Genomic DNA, 16003 nt, shown 5'->3' with positions numbered 1-16003 from the left:
AGTTCTGTGTATCTGAGGCTGCGTGATCCTCAAGCTGTGGAATAACTGAGCGCATTTCCTTAAAAAAGAAATTCAGTGTTGAAATTCGGTTATTAGAATATTTTGAAGATAAGATTATTGGATAACTTCTCTTTTATGACCTCTGTGTTGGGTGCTGGAAGGAAATTCTCGGATCATAGGAGTCAGTCTGTCCCTCTGGTTTTATCTTTTGTTTAAGGATTAAGCCACAAAATTATTTTCTTTCGAAGAAAATCTTCTCTGCATTTATTTGGTGCAAATTTGCGTTCATATGTTTACCACAAAATAAAAAACGGTTCTGCCATGTGGCAATATGGGACTGTACAACAATATAATGCCTACTGCTGCCAGCCAGAAGTGTGTGAAAACTAAAAGGGCTGAAACCTGAACTTTTCTATATTTAATGCAGAGTGCAAAAGGCCTCCTTGCTTCAAGTAGTCAGGATGCAATTGGAGATTTTATGCTTAATCATATCAGCACCTCACTTTTGTTCCCACAGATTTCTAGCAATAAAAATTACACTAAAAAAAATCTTTCTGATACCTACTGTTATTGTATGGCATAGCTGCCTTTTAATTTCTTTGAACATTTTTACTTGTGTTAATTCATCTTCATTATTATATTTTTAAAAACTTACAATTTATAGCAGAGACAAATAAGCAAATTAACTATTATAATAGGATGGGAGAACCCTTCCATATTAGTTCTTCTATAGTTTATGGAGGGGGAGAAAAAAAACAGATAGAAAAAGTAGGCTGGGACCAAACTATAAAAGCTTGTGAGCAAGAGGAAACCGATATGATCACAGTTGTGCTTTAGAAAGATACTTGAGATCAGCACATAGGAGGTTTTTAAGGAGAGAGACTGGGAGCAGGAAGATAGTTTAGACAAAGGGCAGTGAGGGTCTGTATGTGCCCTCGCCATAAAAATAGAAAGAATGAGATAGATGTGATCCACATGATAGTGTTTGAATCAACAGCAGTAATGAGATTAGATGGAGTCAGAAAGCAGAAACCATAGATGGTTGAGTTTAATACCCCACATAAAGAGAGAGATAATGATACCTCTAAGAGTTTGAGGAACCAAAAGGCGTATATCAGATGTGATAGGGAGGAGATGTCAGTACTGAAGCCATAGAAAATTGAGTAGATGCATTCCATTAACAATATTCAGGGACTCGCGAGTTTTCACTAATTCGGCCTAGCATCTCTGGCTTTTCTCAGTGAAATTTAACCATTTATGAACACATTTCAAACTCTTACAACTCAACAACTAAAAGGAAAAAAACTGATATGAATAGACATTTCTACAAGAAGATAAACAAATAGCTAACAAGGGCATGAAAAGGTGCTCAACATCGTTAACCATCAGGGAAATAGAACCCAAAAACCAAGATGAGGTACTGCTTCACACCTAGGAGGTTGGCTGTCATGAAAAAGACAGACAATACCAAGGGTTGGTGAAGATGTGGGGAAATTAGAACCCTCATGCATTGCTACGGAGAATGTAAAATGACAGTCTCTCCTGGGGAAGAGCCTGTCAGCTCTTCAGGAAGTTAAAGATAGAGATTATATGATCCAGCAGTTTTCATCCCCTAGGTATATACCCATAATAAATGAAAACACATGGCCACACAAAAACTTTTACATGAATGTTCATCAGCTGATGAGTGGATTAATACAATGTGGCGTATGTATACATGGACTATTATTCAGCCATAAAATGGAATGAAGTAGTAATACATGCTACAGCCTAACCCTGCAACCCTTACATTAAGTGAGAGAAGCCACACACAAAAGGCCACATGTAGTCTGACTGCATTCATATGAAATGTCCAGAATGGCTAATCTATAAAGACAGAAAGTAGACTGGTGGTTGCCCTGGGGATGGGGGTGAGGGCAGGGCGACAGGGAGTGGCCGCTACTGGGTACAGAGTTTCTTTAGAGGGTGACAAAAATGTTCTAGAATGAGATAGTGGTGATGGTGGCACAACTTTGTGAATATACTAAAATCCAATGAATTCCATACTTTAAACGGTGAATTTTGTGTTGTGTGAACTATAGATCCATTTAAAAAATGTTCTCTTTAATATCAAAAAAGAAAAATACATTTATTTTAAAAAATTTTAATGTTTATTCATTTTTAAGAGAGAGACAGAGCACAAGCAGGGTTGCGACAGAGAGAGAGGGAGCCACAGAATCTGAAGCAGGCTCCAGGCTCCAAGAGCTGTCAGCACAGAGCCCAAGCAGAGTTTGAACTCACAAACTATGATATCATGACCGAAGTGGAAGTTGGACACTTAACTGACTGAGCCACAGGAGCCTTGAAGAAAGAATACATTTGAAAGTAAATTCAATAGGGGTTTCTGGGTGGCTCAGTTAGGTAAACGTCCAACTCTTGATTTCAGCTTTAGGTTATGGTCTCACAGTTTGAGAAATCGAGCTCCGCCTCAGGCTTCGTGCTGAACATGGAGCCTGCTTAAGATTTTCTCCCTCTTCCTCTCTCTTACCCTTTCTTGCTTTTGCACACTGTCTCTCTTTCTCTCTCTCAAAAAAAAAAGGTAAATTCAATAAATTTCTTATATCACATATGCCATGTCCTCTACCATTAATTAGCAGAGATTGCCTTAAATGCATTTAAATTTGAACTTCTGTCTCCTGGTCATATTATGAACAAATGAGGTAAGTTATTTTATATCCTACTTAATGTATTTCCTTTCATTTGGCACAGAAGGAGATGTCCCTCTATTTCATTCTGACCGATATTTACTTTCTCCCATATCCAAACTAGGAGTCATTTATACTCTACCTTCTAAGAGACAACTGTTTATTTGTTCTGTCCATTCTGATTTTCAAAATTAAAATTACAATAAAGGTCATTTAGCTTTGCTTTTAGGCCTTAATAATACCTGAAACAGTCCTTTTTACTTGGGACTTTAAAAGGCAGTAGAGAGTTCATGGAGATAACACTGAACTTATACTATGGAATCCATTTATAAAACATGTGCATAGTGCCTCCTACATTATTATTTCAGGTTTGGGAGTACAGAAGTGAGCAAAGGAGACAAAAATTACCTCTTTCGTAGAGCTTACATTTCTGGGGGTGAAGGACAATAAACAAAGAGTTAAAATATATAAACTGTGAATATTAAACAACTTGAACAGAATTATGGGCCTATATGTTAAAATATGTATATTTGTACAAAATAAATTATATACAGTTATAAACACATGGCTCTTTACAAGGATTGGTATAAAAACCTTGAGCTGGGAATGGCTAGAAAATGTGTGTTGATTTCATTTTGGTTTTGCCCTGTTCTTTATTATTTGCTAATCCTTTTCCAGATTTTATTCAGTCCATTTTAGTCCACTTTTTGGAGATTATTTTCTTGCGGTGGGACCATATCAAAATTTCTTTCTGCCTTCAGCTGTTGAGAATTTAAAGTACAGAATTTAATCAGTGGGTTTTTTTTTTTAGCTTTAAATATCCCATTCCTATTAGTTGCTTCAGATCTTGTGAATGCTGAAATTTAAAATGGCTCTTTCTCCAGTGCCCTCTCTGCAAAATATGCTTACCTTCTACAGAATCCTTGCAATATGGCAGTGAGAAGGGTTTATAAACCTCCCTGGCTTTTGTAAATAGAGTAACTTCCGGCCTGAAGGTTGACTTAAAAGTTTCTCCTTAGAACTCGGAACACATCTAGTCTGTTGCTTTCCGTGTGGCACTTAGAACACACGCATGCACATGCAGCCATATTCACTCACCCCAGCTCACACACATGAGCCCACACACTCAGCCACCCACGCAGCTTTTTCATATCTAGCTGAATTAGCAAGAGTTCAAAATTCTCCATTCAGAGCCTTCCTGGAATCTTTTTTAAAAAAAAAAAATTAACCATGTTCAGCCTTCTTTCATGTTTCCAGTAAGAGCAGGTATACTACATAAAATGTAATATATTATTCTCAATAGGACTCAAGCTAGATTAAAGTCAATTTGTGTTGTAAAAGTGGTGTCTTCTTGGTAATAGTTTTCACACCAAAAACAAGAGTGAAAAGGGTTAAATTGTTCATCTCGTTCTTTAGATTTTGTTAAGAGCACATGGCAGTCAGTGCTCAGGCTGTTATCTATATGTTTTATAGATATGGACCTTAGGCTTTGTTATTTTTCCAGTATAGCTCTCAAACATCTGCAGCCATCATTCATGTCTCACCTTTATACAGAAACACCTACATGAAACCACAACTTGTGTGGGTGATAAACTTGAGATTGTGTCAGTGGCATACCAGCTCCTAAAGGCAAACATCTGTAGGTGTTTACGTGTGAGATAAGCTGGCAATCTGTGTGAAATCATGGGAAATCGCTCCCTAATAGAAATCACCTTTTGCAGTAGGGATGGCCTGAATGATTAGGAAGACCCACGTGAGGGTTACACCACACTGCAAGCAAAGCTCAGTTGTTCCAATGTCCTAGTTAAATTCCCATACCAAGAAATCTCACACAGTATCAACTCTTCACCTGTCTCCTCTTCCCCTGATGTCAAAGCGTTTTAAGCCTGTGGGACTCTGTATTGTCATACCCAGGAGTATCCCTTCTCCTTTGTTATGCAAGAGAAAGAGAAATCATGCAGGCTTTCTGGACTTCACAGTCCCTGGCATATGCCATCTGAGATGAAATCCTAGGCAGCATAGTCATCAGGTTTGTGGTTTCAGATACATTTGATGGGGCACATGAGAAGGTGTGGTTGTTGGCCAGTCAGCTTGCTGCTGCTAAATCCAACTCCAAAATCCTATCCATGAAAGAATAATTGTGCTTTCTGTGTCTGAGGGAGTACCCTCCAGAATGCAGAGAGAGAGATTTTAATGGACTCTAAGCACCTTGTGTGAGATAACCTTGCACTTCATCTAGACTCAAGTTTCCTGGTCTTTTTAATGTTTCTAAAATGTTCTGCAGTATAAAAAAAAAAAAAAAAAAAAAAAGAGAGAGAGAGGGCAAACAAGCAAACTATGCAGATTTTAAAGCACTTTCCAAGGTATTTTATATTTTAAAGAAAGTCTTAACTGCACCCAGTCTATAGCTCTATGTTGAGAATTGATGTCCGTTTGATACTATAAGCTTTTGAAGAACTCTATTGAATCACAGTAGACTAAATTTGTTCCACCAGTCTTCAGGTTAACTGGAATTTATAAGATTTTTTAAATGCTTATTTATTTATCGGGGGGGGGGTGCAGAGAGAGTGAGAGAGAGTCCCAAGCAGGCTCTGTGCTCTCAGCATATGCGGGTATCCATCCCACAAACCATGAGATCATGACCTGAGCCAAAATTAAGAGCTGGAGGCTCAACTGACTGAGCCCCTGTAATTTGTAAGATTTAAGAATTAATAATCTGTAAGTGAGAAAAGTGATTACTCTCAATTAACTAAAATAGCCAGGAAACTTAAACATCCCATTCTTAACCACTCTCAGAAGACAAGAATTTTCATTAATTCATCCTAGACTAAGCAAAGGTTTTTATCTGTATAATCTATGAAAGAAGTTTGCCAAATAAAGAGCAGTGCTTCTTGGCAAGAGAAGCTATTTTTGAAACCAAGACTGCTAGTCCACTCGTTATTTGAAGATGTATTGAGTCTACTCCATGAATAAGGAACAATTTATAAAGTAGGAGGGACACGTGTTGAAAATTTTTTGGTCAACAGTTATTGTGAGTTATGGTATTCATTTGAAAAACAGTCATATCCACTTGAAAACAAGAAGTATATTCTATGAAATGTTTTGTAATTCTGACTTTTCCTTAATCGTCTTCTAGGTTTGTTTCGATTATTAACAATTTTATCATAAAATTACATTAATTTTATATTTTACAAAATTACAGTTGATCCTTACATATTAAAAACAGATGAATGGATCAAGAAGATGTGGTTTATCTATACCATGGAATACTACATGGCAATGAGAAAGAATGAAATCTGGCCATGTGTAGCAACATGGATTGACCTTGAGGGTGTTATGCTGAGCGAAATAAGTCAGGCAGAGAAGGACAAATATCATATGTTTGCACGTATAGGAGGATTAGGAGGAACTTGACGGAGGAACAAGGGGGAGAAGAAGGGCGGAAATGGTGGGGGAAAGGGAGAGAGGCAAACCATGAGAGACTCTTGAATGCTGACAAAAACTGAGGACTGATGGATGTGGGGGGGAGGGGGGATGGGCATGGAGGAGGACACTTGTGGGGATGAGCACTGAGTGTTATGTAGAAACTAATTTGACAATAAACTATTTGTAAAAAAAAAAAAGAATAACTTTCGAAAGGCCTCTTTGAGAGCTGGACTTAAAGTTCCCAGGAACAACAAGTCATAAAAAGCAAATAGAGTGAGCACTATGTTTGGAGGAAGAAATTCAGAGTTGGTTTATGAAAAAGGAAATAGAAAGGTTGAATTAAAGTATCTCCAACTGACTTTTAAGATATATGAATTTTCATTTAATATTATATAAAGACAGATAATAATATTCTCCTCACCTATTTGCAGAGAGAAATAGAAGAACCTATAAGGGGAGATAGATGTGCACGTACTGTGCATCATGATTAAAAGATTGATCGCATTTTGAAATCCATATGTGTTAGCCTCCATACAAAGCTTGAAAGACGCTTACAATCCAATAAAACAGTATTGACAAACAGTTGTATTTAACTGTGGGGCTTTTTGTTTTATTGGGAGCCAGAGGAAGAGGGTAAAGGGAGTTGTCAGTAGTAAATTAGTAAATGGACCTCTTGTTCCACCTCGGAGCCTTCCTGGAAGAGAAATTCTTTGAGATAGATTTTTTTCTTAAAGGAAGTGAAATTTCCAAGTACCTGACATGTTGAAAACTGTGGCGATCAGAAGATAAAAAGGCTTATGTTTTAACTTGAAAATGTGATAAGCAAATAAGATGATTAATGTCAGTACACTGTGGTCTGGTGCAAGTACTGCGACAGCATTACATCGGAAATTGCAGGACCAACACATTTCCCAAAGTGTGTTCCATGGATTGCTAGTTTCGCGTGATAAACAGACCCTGAGAAAAGCATGGGTGAATGCATTTAGAAACAGGATATCGCATTGCTGTCTTGGGGACTGACAGTGTCCGTTAATATCTTAAAGCTTATAAGAGATCCTGAAATAAAGGAACTTTTTTTTTTTAATGTTTTAATGTTTTATTTATTTCTGAGGGAGAGAGAGAGAGAGAGAGACAGCGTGAGCAGGGGAGGGTCAGAGAGAGAGGGAGATACAGACTCCGAAACAGGCTCCAGGCTCTGAGCTGGCAGTCCACACAGAGCCCGACGCGGGGCTCGAACCCACGAACTGTGAGATCATGACCTGAGCCGAAGTCGGACACTTAGCCGACTGAGCCACCCAGGTGCCCCAAAGGAACTTTTTTAAAGTTTGATTTGTTACCCAAACTTATTTGGTCACAGAACCCTTCTTTCCCTTGAACACCTTGAGGAAATTACATTTTCTTTCCACCAGAAAACATCTGTTTATCTGCCTTCTTGATAAGAATGCATATGGTACTGATGGTCATGGCCAACATGAAAGAAGGTCGCCTGATAGTTTTTTATTATTTTGTATGTGCATTCCCTTAACATCTAATATTAATGCTCTGAGAATTTAAATGATCTAATTTATAAGACCGGCAGTTTTGCCAAATATAACCGTTTTCTGCAGCCCAGAAGAGCAATCTGTCAATGATTTGCTGTTAGTATCCGTACCATGCAGAAAGGTGTCTAACATTCTTCTTCCTTGATTCTAAGATGCATTTTCCCTGCATTTTCTTATTTTTGACATTGGAATGCAAACACAGTATGCATATATTTAGTGGGGTAGTAGGGTTTTTTTCCCCCAGAAAAAGCTGTTTTTAACTCAATGTATGTGTCTTCTGTTCAAGTCTGTTTCCAGAACTGAAGAAATATGATATTTTGGTATCTTATGCTTTCTTCACTAGTAAGTTTCACGGAAGACCATGTGTGAAGCTCCTGGCATAGACTTAGACTGCCCTAAGGAAAAGGCAGTCTATAAAGATAAGAAAGAAGTTTTAAAACAAAACCTTTTTGTTAGAAACTTGAGATCTGAGGCGGTCCTTCAGACCAGTTTCAGTCTCTGCTTCTCTTTCATCGTCTGCATAATCTGTTTGTGTGTGCCTGTCTGGCCTGTTGTTTCACTGCTACTGGGCAACCTTTTCTGTGTACCCCCAGTTCAAATTCAGAAAAGAGCATTCTGGTTGGTTGAGTGAATTATAGTCACCTTAGCTGAGCACAGCCGAGCATCTCCTAGAGCGGAGATCGGTCTTCGGTCAGGTGCTGATGACAGATGCTGCCCGTGGTCGTCCTGGCACAAAAAAGGACCTGATGGTACTTCCTTTGTGGGGAAGGGGACTGGGCATGGCAAGCATCTCCATCAACATATTCAGGGACACAAAAGTGGTCTTTCCCTGGTTAGTCAAAAGGTTAACTCCAAGAAATGGCATAATGAACATCTTAATTATTAGAAACCTCTTCTGTGAGACCAGACAGCTCGGAAGGAGACAAAAGGAAGTTGGAGAAGATTTTCCCTTTTCTTCTACTTACAGCCTGTATATATACATTATACGACTCGGACTTCTACCGGAAACCCAGTGAAGCAGAGGGAGTAATGAAACTTCACCAGAAAAGTTATATAAATTATGAAATTTAAAAATGTACTCTTACATTTCATCAACTCAGCAGTTTGCAACATGTGTATTACACTTTGATGTGCCAAACAAACTTTTCTGTAACTTAATCAATGGGTTATACTTTTGCCATTTTTTTCCCCTCTGAAATTTTACCCTACAACTCTTGAGGTGTTGGGCTCTCACACAGACAAGTGTATTGATAGTTCTCTCTCATTCTTTTATGAGTGATGAGCATACAGTACTACTTCTGTGGGCCTGTGGGCCCTGGAGATGACTGTAACCTGCTATTGATCAGCTGATTGAAGATAAATGGCTCAACTGCTTGTATTGCAGATTACATCATTAACATGGTCAGTAAACCATGAATTGTTCAATAAGGCGTTTATCTTTTTTCATTTTACTTCTGCTCTTTTATCATTTTTATTATAAAAGACAAAATTACCCACACTGACCAGGAAGATCAGTTGAAAAGAGACCCAGAAGGGTGCCATTATGGGTGCAAAGTTGCAAATAGCTGAGTTCTAATGGTTTAATGATATTCAGTGTGTTTTTGAGCTGAAGAAAATATAGAGCTTTGATCATCTTTTTTTCTGTGTTTCTCTTACAGCTTCCTTTTGCTTCATATTTACTAGAAGCAGTACTGGAGAAAATAAATGAAAGAAAGAAACTAGTGTAAGGATATTTCACAATAATGAAAGATACCAGATGATATTACGATGAAGAGCTTTTTTTCACATGTGAAAACTTTTTGTGTGGTGGGACTGGAGACCATGCATCGCAATCCTGATACAGTATCTGCTCCAACCATCAATAGTCAGGTTCGATACCAAAATAAGAAGTCTCTGAAACTAATTAACTGCTGAACAAGTGAAACTAATTAAGTACACAGCCATTTAAAAGGAAATAGTGTAGCATTTGATTGTTGAATACAAATATTGCCACAAATCAATGCAAACTTAAAAATGATTTTCCTTCCACCAGTGCAGTAGAAGAAATTGGAACAAGCTTGGACACACAAATTGGTCTGACTATAAGAAGAAAAAGGTGTAAGCTGAGGATTGAATGTTTTAAGTTTTATAAAGAAACTAGACCATTTGCATAAAACCACTATAAAAGGCTTTAAATCATCCAATGAAACAAAAGCACATTTGTTTTGTAAGCAAATATAAAATGAAGCATCATATCTTAAGGATGAGAATTTAAGGAAATAAATTGTGTGGTCCAATGATATCTGTTCTCAATATACTGGATTATGTAGGAGACACTGTATTTTCCTAGAACTATGTGGCAAAAATAAAAACATTTTCTCCTTCTCTCCCTTTCATTGTTTTACGTTCACAAGAATTGCGTGGTCATCTAAACTAGCAAGGGCCACAAGCCCGGTGTAGAAAGTTAGGCTATATCCAGCCTAACTCCCACTGTGCTCAACTAACTAAATTCAAATTCTTAATAATGCTGTCATCTCTGTTTAGATTTCCAAATAGGCTCACTCCCATTTCACCTCTTCACTATGTTCCTGCCACACGTGACCTTTTTGGTTCCTCTGACTCACCAAACGTCTTCCTCCCTCCCGCCTTTACTCTTGCTGTTCTGTTTCTAGAATAGTCAGTACTCCATTTGTCTCATAACTGGCTCCTTCTCATCACTCAGGATCACCTTATCTAATCCCTCAGAGACACATTCCCTGGCTACCTTAGCTATTTCATTTCCTTTATCACAGAAAACTATTTTACCTGTTCATGTCTATATCTCCATGTTATTTTCTCCTCCCCTTTTCCTTTAGAATACAGGTCCCCTGAGGTTAAGGCAGCTGTTGGCAAATTATGGCCCACAGGCCGAATCTGGACTGCCACTTGTTTTTGTGTTGCCCACAAGCCAAGAATGATTTTTGCATTATCAAATGGTTTAAGACAAAAGGAGAATATGTTTTATAACATGTGAAAGTTATATGAAATTCAAATTTTAGTGTCCCATCAATAAAGTTTTATTGGAACACAGTGATGGTCATTTATTTATGTATTGTTTATGGCTGCTTTCAAGCTATAGTAGCGCAAGTGACCGTGTAGCCCAGACCATATGTGATGCTGTGGTCACTTTGCACTACTTCTTAGCACGCTACAAATCACAATGACACAATTACAACTTGACAGCATTTTAAATGTCACAAGTACTACTCTACTCTGCTTTTTTAAAAAATATACCGGTGCATACCCATCATGTCAAAACAAGAAAAGAAGAGAAAAATGGCAATCAATGTCACATTTTTTTAGGAAATAGCAGAGTGTGAATTATCTTGCTATTGAATTAGATGGCAAAACATGTGAGTATTATAGAGTGACATTATACCTATGCTGAAAGAATGCACAATGTATTGACATTACCAAACTAGGTACTCATAACAGTATTCCCAACTCACAAGAAAACAATGGTAGAAAATAAATTACAAGATTTTAAATGTAGTATCTGATCACAACAGCATTTTGTTACAAAGATAAAAACGTGACTGCATTTTTATGCAGGCCTGAGGTCTTCTAAGAAGAAGGCAAGAGGAGTCAAACAGCAATGTTACCACAGAAGGAGAGGAACAAAGAAATTTGACGATGCTACCCCAACAACCCCAGTAGAGGAAAGGGGCCATCAACTAAAGACTGTAGGTGATCCCCAGACATGGGAAAAGGCAAGGACGTGGATTCTTCACCACAGAGACTCCAGAGAAACAAAACAAAACAAAATAACCCCAGCATTTCTTAACATCTTTAGTCTAATGAAACTGATTTTGCACATCCCACAGCTATACGAGAATAAATTTTTGCTGTTTTAAGCCATTAAGTTTGTGATAATTTGTAACTATAGCAATAGAGATGGATATAGTTTTCTAAAATTCTGTTTAGAATTGTTTTATCTGCTGATGAGGGATATTGGTCAGAAGATACAAAATCAGGCTGGTTCTGTATTCAAAAATCAATCAGTGTAAGACACCGTGTAAACAAGCTAAAGGTAAATATTACATGACCATAAAATTTTACAAAAACATATGAAAAACTTCATTACCCATGCTGAGAAAAGAAAAAACTCAGAAAATTAAGAACTTCTTCAATTTGATGGGATTGCAAAATTATCTACAGCTAACATTATACTTAATGAAGGAAGACTGAACACTTCCCCCTAAGATCAGGAACAAGGCAAGGATGTCTACTTCTCACCACTTGTATTCAAAAAATATTGAAAATCCTGGCCAGCATAGTAAGGCAAGAAAAGGGAATAGGCCTACAGATTGGAAAGGAAGAAGTAAAGCTATCCCTTAAATAAATAAGTCCATACATCAGTAAATGAACCTCAGAATTAATAAGTGACTTCTCAGGACACTAAATCAAGGTAGAAAAATTAATTATATTTCTATATACTATAAATGAATTAGTAATACATGTGTGGAAACCATAATTTACAATTCACAATTTCTCAAAAATATAAAAAAATACTGAGGAATAAACCTAACAAAGCATGTCTAAGACTTGTATACTGAAAACTACAAACACTGATAGAAGATTAAATAAATGGGGAGACATACTGAGAGCATGAATTGGGACACTCAATATAGCTAAGATGCCACTTGTCTCCAAACTGATACACGGGTTTAATACAATTCCTATAAACATCACAGCAAGGTATTTTGAAACTAGAGACAAGACTCTTCTAAAAAAAAAAAATGTATGGAAAGGCAAAGGAATAAGAGTAGCTATAAATTTTTAAGGAAAAATAAAATGGGGGAATCACTCTACCCAATTCCAAGGTGTATTTTTTTACATGACATTAAAAGTGTGGTATTGGCAGAGGAAGACACCTTTTACCCCTGAACCTACTTAAAGCACTTTCAGCATGTTTTTTTAAGTCTATTTATTTATTTTGAGAGGGGCTGGGGGAGGGGCAGAGAGAGCCTACCAGACAGGCTCTTTCCTGTCAGCATGGAGCCAAATGAGGGGCTTGAACTCAGGAACCATGAGATTACTTGAGCTGAAGTCGAAATCAGACGCTTAATTGACTGAGTCAACCTGGCACTCCTTAGCATATTTTGGGATGAGATTTAATTGAGAGAAAAAAAATTTTAATATAAGTGAAGTTTGCATTTTCCTCCAGTATCTTATCTCAGGTTACTACTAATCAATCTGAGGGCACCAAAAAAAAAAAAAAGAAATCTTCCTGTTGCCTTGACAAATTTTTTGGTTTGGGACCTAGTTTTTTTCTGGAGTTTATCCTCATTATATATTACCTATCATAAACAACTGTCAATATCCTTTGTCTTATAAGGAATCCTCTCCATTCTAACTTATTGTACTAGTTCTGATACTGTTCATTAACTCAGAGATGGGAGCAAGGTAGAAAAAAAAAAAGTATATCCAAGGCATTTTTATTCCAGCTTTTCTTTTTCCTTTATTTTTATATAAATTTTAATTTTGAAATAGCGTAACATTCATAAGGAGTTGCAAGAGTAGTATAGAGAATTCTTGAGTTCTCTTCATTCAGATTCCCTGACATAACCATAGCACAGTGTCAAAATCAGAAAAATGACATTGGAACAATATCATTAACTCAAATATAGACCACAGATGGTTTTTACATGCTTTTACACTCACTTTTTTTGAGAGATCTAGTTTTATGAATTTTGTCACACATGTAGATTATATAATTGTCACCACAATTAGGGTACAGAGCTGTTCTATCGACATAGAATATTCCTTTGTTACTCCTTAGCATCATATCCTTCCAATGCTAAGGCCGGCAACTGCTTATTTATTCGTCACCACTATAATTTTCTTACTTTGAGAATGTTATATAAATGGAAGCACAGAGTGTATAGCCTTTTGAGATTGGCTCTTTTCATTCAGCATAAGCCTTTGAGATCCATATAAATTGTGTATATCCATAGTTTATTTCTTTTCCTTGCTGAATAGCATCCTAGTATATGCATGTACCATAGCTGGTTTATTCATTTATCCATCAACAGATACACAGATACATGTGATGATATACTGACTGATGGACTGAGTAGTCAGAGACTTGAAAGGAACATGTTTGGAACAAGGTGACAAGGAAGTCTGGGGAAGAGATACGTGGATAGACCACTCTGAATGGGTGGAAAAGGTGGTGATTTTTGTGTCCCATGTGAGTGCTTACCAAAGGGTGGCCTCAGGAGAGGAGAATTTTAATAATCAAGTGAAAAGAATGAACTCTTTTGCAGATACCAATCAGCCTCTTTTCCCAGCCACCTCTGTCATTGCACAGTGGGCTCATAGACAAAGTGCCTATGGTGGCAGGTACGGAGGTTATCCATAGGCTCAGCAACATGCACATCTACTCACCAAGGCCAGCCTGTCTACAGCCACTATTGAGTGTCCAATCTGTATCTGACTCTTTCCATCATAGAAGAGACTGCATTTTGTTCCTACTGGGACAGACGCTCACTCTGGATATGGATTCGCCTTCTCTGCAAGCAATACTTCTGCCCAAACTACCTGCAGACTATCTGTGGACTTCCAGAATGTCTTATCCACCATCATGGCCTTCCACACAGCAATGGTTCTGATCAAGGAACTCACTTCATTGCAAATGAAATGATCAATGGGCCCATGCTCATGGAATTCACTGGTCTTACTGAATTCCCCACCATGGTGAAGCAGCTAGTTAGAATGCTAGAGTGGCTTTTGAAGACTCAGTTACAGGGCCACCTAGCTGGCAGTACTTTGCAGGGCTGAGATAAGATTCTTGAGAAGGTTGTATATGCTCTGAATTAGCATCTAATATGTGGTGCTGCTTTATCCATAGCCAAGATTCTCAGGTCCAGGAATCAAGGAGTAGAAATGAGACTGGCATCACTCACTATTACTCACTAGGAAAATGTTTGCTTCCTATCCCCCTGACCTTATACTTTGCTGGCCTAGCAGTCTTAACACCAAAGGGAGGAATGCTTCCACCAGGAGACATAGGGATGATTCCATTGAACTGGAAGTTAAGGCCCACCCAGCCACCTGCAGTTCCACATACCTCTGAATCAACAGGCCAAGAAGACAGTTACAGTGCTGGCTGGGGTAATTGATTTTGACTACCAAGGGGAAATTGTACTACTACTCCACAGGAGATCCCTTAGGGCATTTCTTAATGTTACCATGCCCTGTGGTGAAAATCAATGGAAAATCCAAACCAGCTAGGATTATTAATGTCCCAACCCTTCAGGAATAAAGGTTTAGGTCACCCCACCAGCTAAAGAACTACAACCAGCTGAAATGCTTGATAGAGAATACAGAATGGATAGTGGAAGAAGATATTTGTAAATACTAGCTATGACCACATGACTATGCACAGAAGCAAGGATTATAATTATCTGGAGTATTTCTTCCTTATTTTGTTATGAGTGTGTGTGTGTGTGTGTATGAAGTTGACAAGGGGTAGACTTGTGATAGTTAATTTTATGTTTTAAGTGGGCTGGTCCATGGTGCTGAATTTGTGGTCAAACATTCTGGATTTTTCTATAAGGGTGTTTGGGGATGAAATTAATACTTAAATCAGTGGACTGTGAATAAAGCAGATTCCCTTACATAATGGTGGCTGGGGGACGCTCATCCAATCAGTTGAAGGCCTGAAGGGAAAAAAAGGCTGACTTCCCCCAGGAAGAGAGAATTCTTTTTTTTTTTTTCAAATAGTTTATTGTCAAATTAGTTTCCACATAACGCTCAGTGCTCATCCCCACAAGTGTCCTCCTCCATGCCCATCCCCCCTCCCCCCCCATCCATCAGTCCTCAGTTTTTGTCAGCATTCAAGAGTCTCTCATGGTTTGCCTCTCTCCCTTTCCCCCACCATTTCCGCCCTTCTTCTCCCCCTTGTTCCTCCGTCAAGTTCCTCCTAATCCTCCTATACGTGCAAACATATGATATTTGTCCTTCTCTGCCTGACTTATTTCGCTCAGCATAACACCCTCAAGGTCCATCCATGTTGCTACACATGGCCAGATTTCATTGTTTCTCATTGCCATGTAGTATTCCATGGTATAGATAAACCACATCTTCTTGATCCATTCATCTGTTGATGGACACTTAGGCTCTTTCCATGTTTTAGCTATTGTGGAGAGTGCTGCTATGAACATTGGGGTACATGTGCTCCTATGCCTCAGCATTTCTGTATCCCTTGGGTAAATTCCTAGCAGTGCTATTGCTGGGTCATAAGGGAGTTCTATTGTTAGTTTCCTGAGGAACCTCCACACTGTTTTCCAGAGGGGCTGTACCAGTTTACATTCCCACCAACAGTGTAGG

The 16003-nt window shown here is 38.1% G+C and overlaps 1 protein-coding gene and 1 pseudogene across 1 annotated transcript in view; both read left to right on the top strand.

The window, feature by feature from the left end:
- Positions 1 to 10668, top strand: part of CNTLN (centlein) — a 284907-nt gene extending 274239 nt beyond the window's left edge. The window contains 1 exon segment of the mRNA XM_039240930.1: positions 9310 to 10668. Within this exon segment, the coding sequence (XP_039096861.1) occupies positions 9310 to 9411 (102 nt within the window). The 3' untranslated portion in view covers positions 9412 to 10668.
- LOC120237549 lies at positions 9419 to 15035 on the top strand (annotated as a pseudogene).
- The last annotated feature ends 968 nt before the right edge of the window (positions 15036 to 16003 follow it).

This window comes from Hyaena hyaena, unplaced genomic scaffold, assembly GCF_003009895.1.
Source record: "Hyaena hyaena isolate Hyena2069 unplaced genomic scaffold, ASM300989v1 scaffold_185, whole genome shotgun sequence".
Taxonomy (NCBI): Eukaryota; Metazoa; Chordata; class Mammalia; order Carnivora; family Hyaenidae; genus Hyaena; species Hyaena hyaena.
This window is presented reverse-complemented; position numbering and strand designations above follow the sequence as displayed.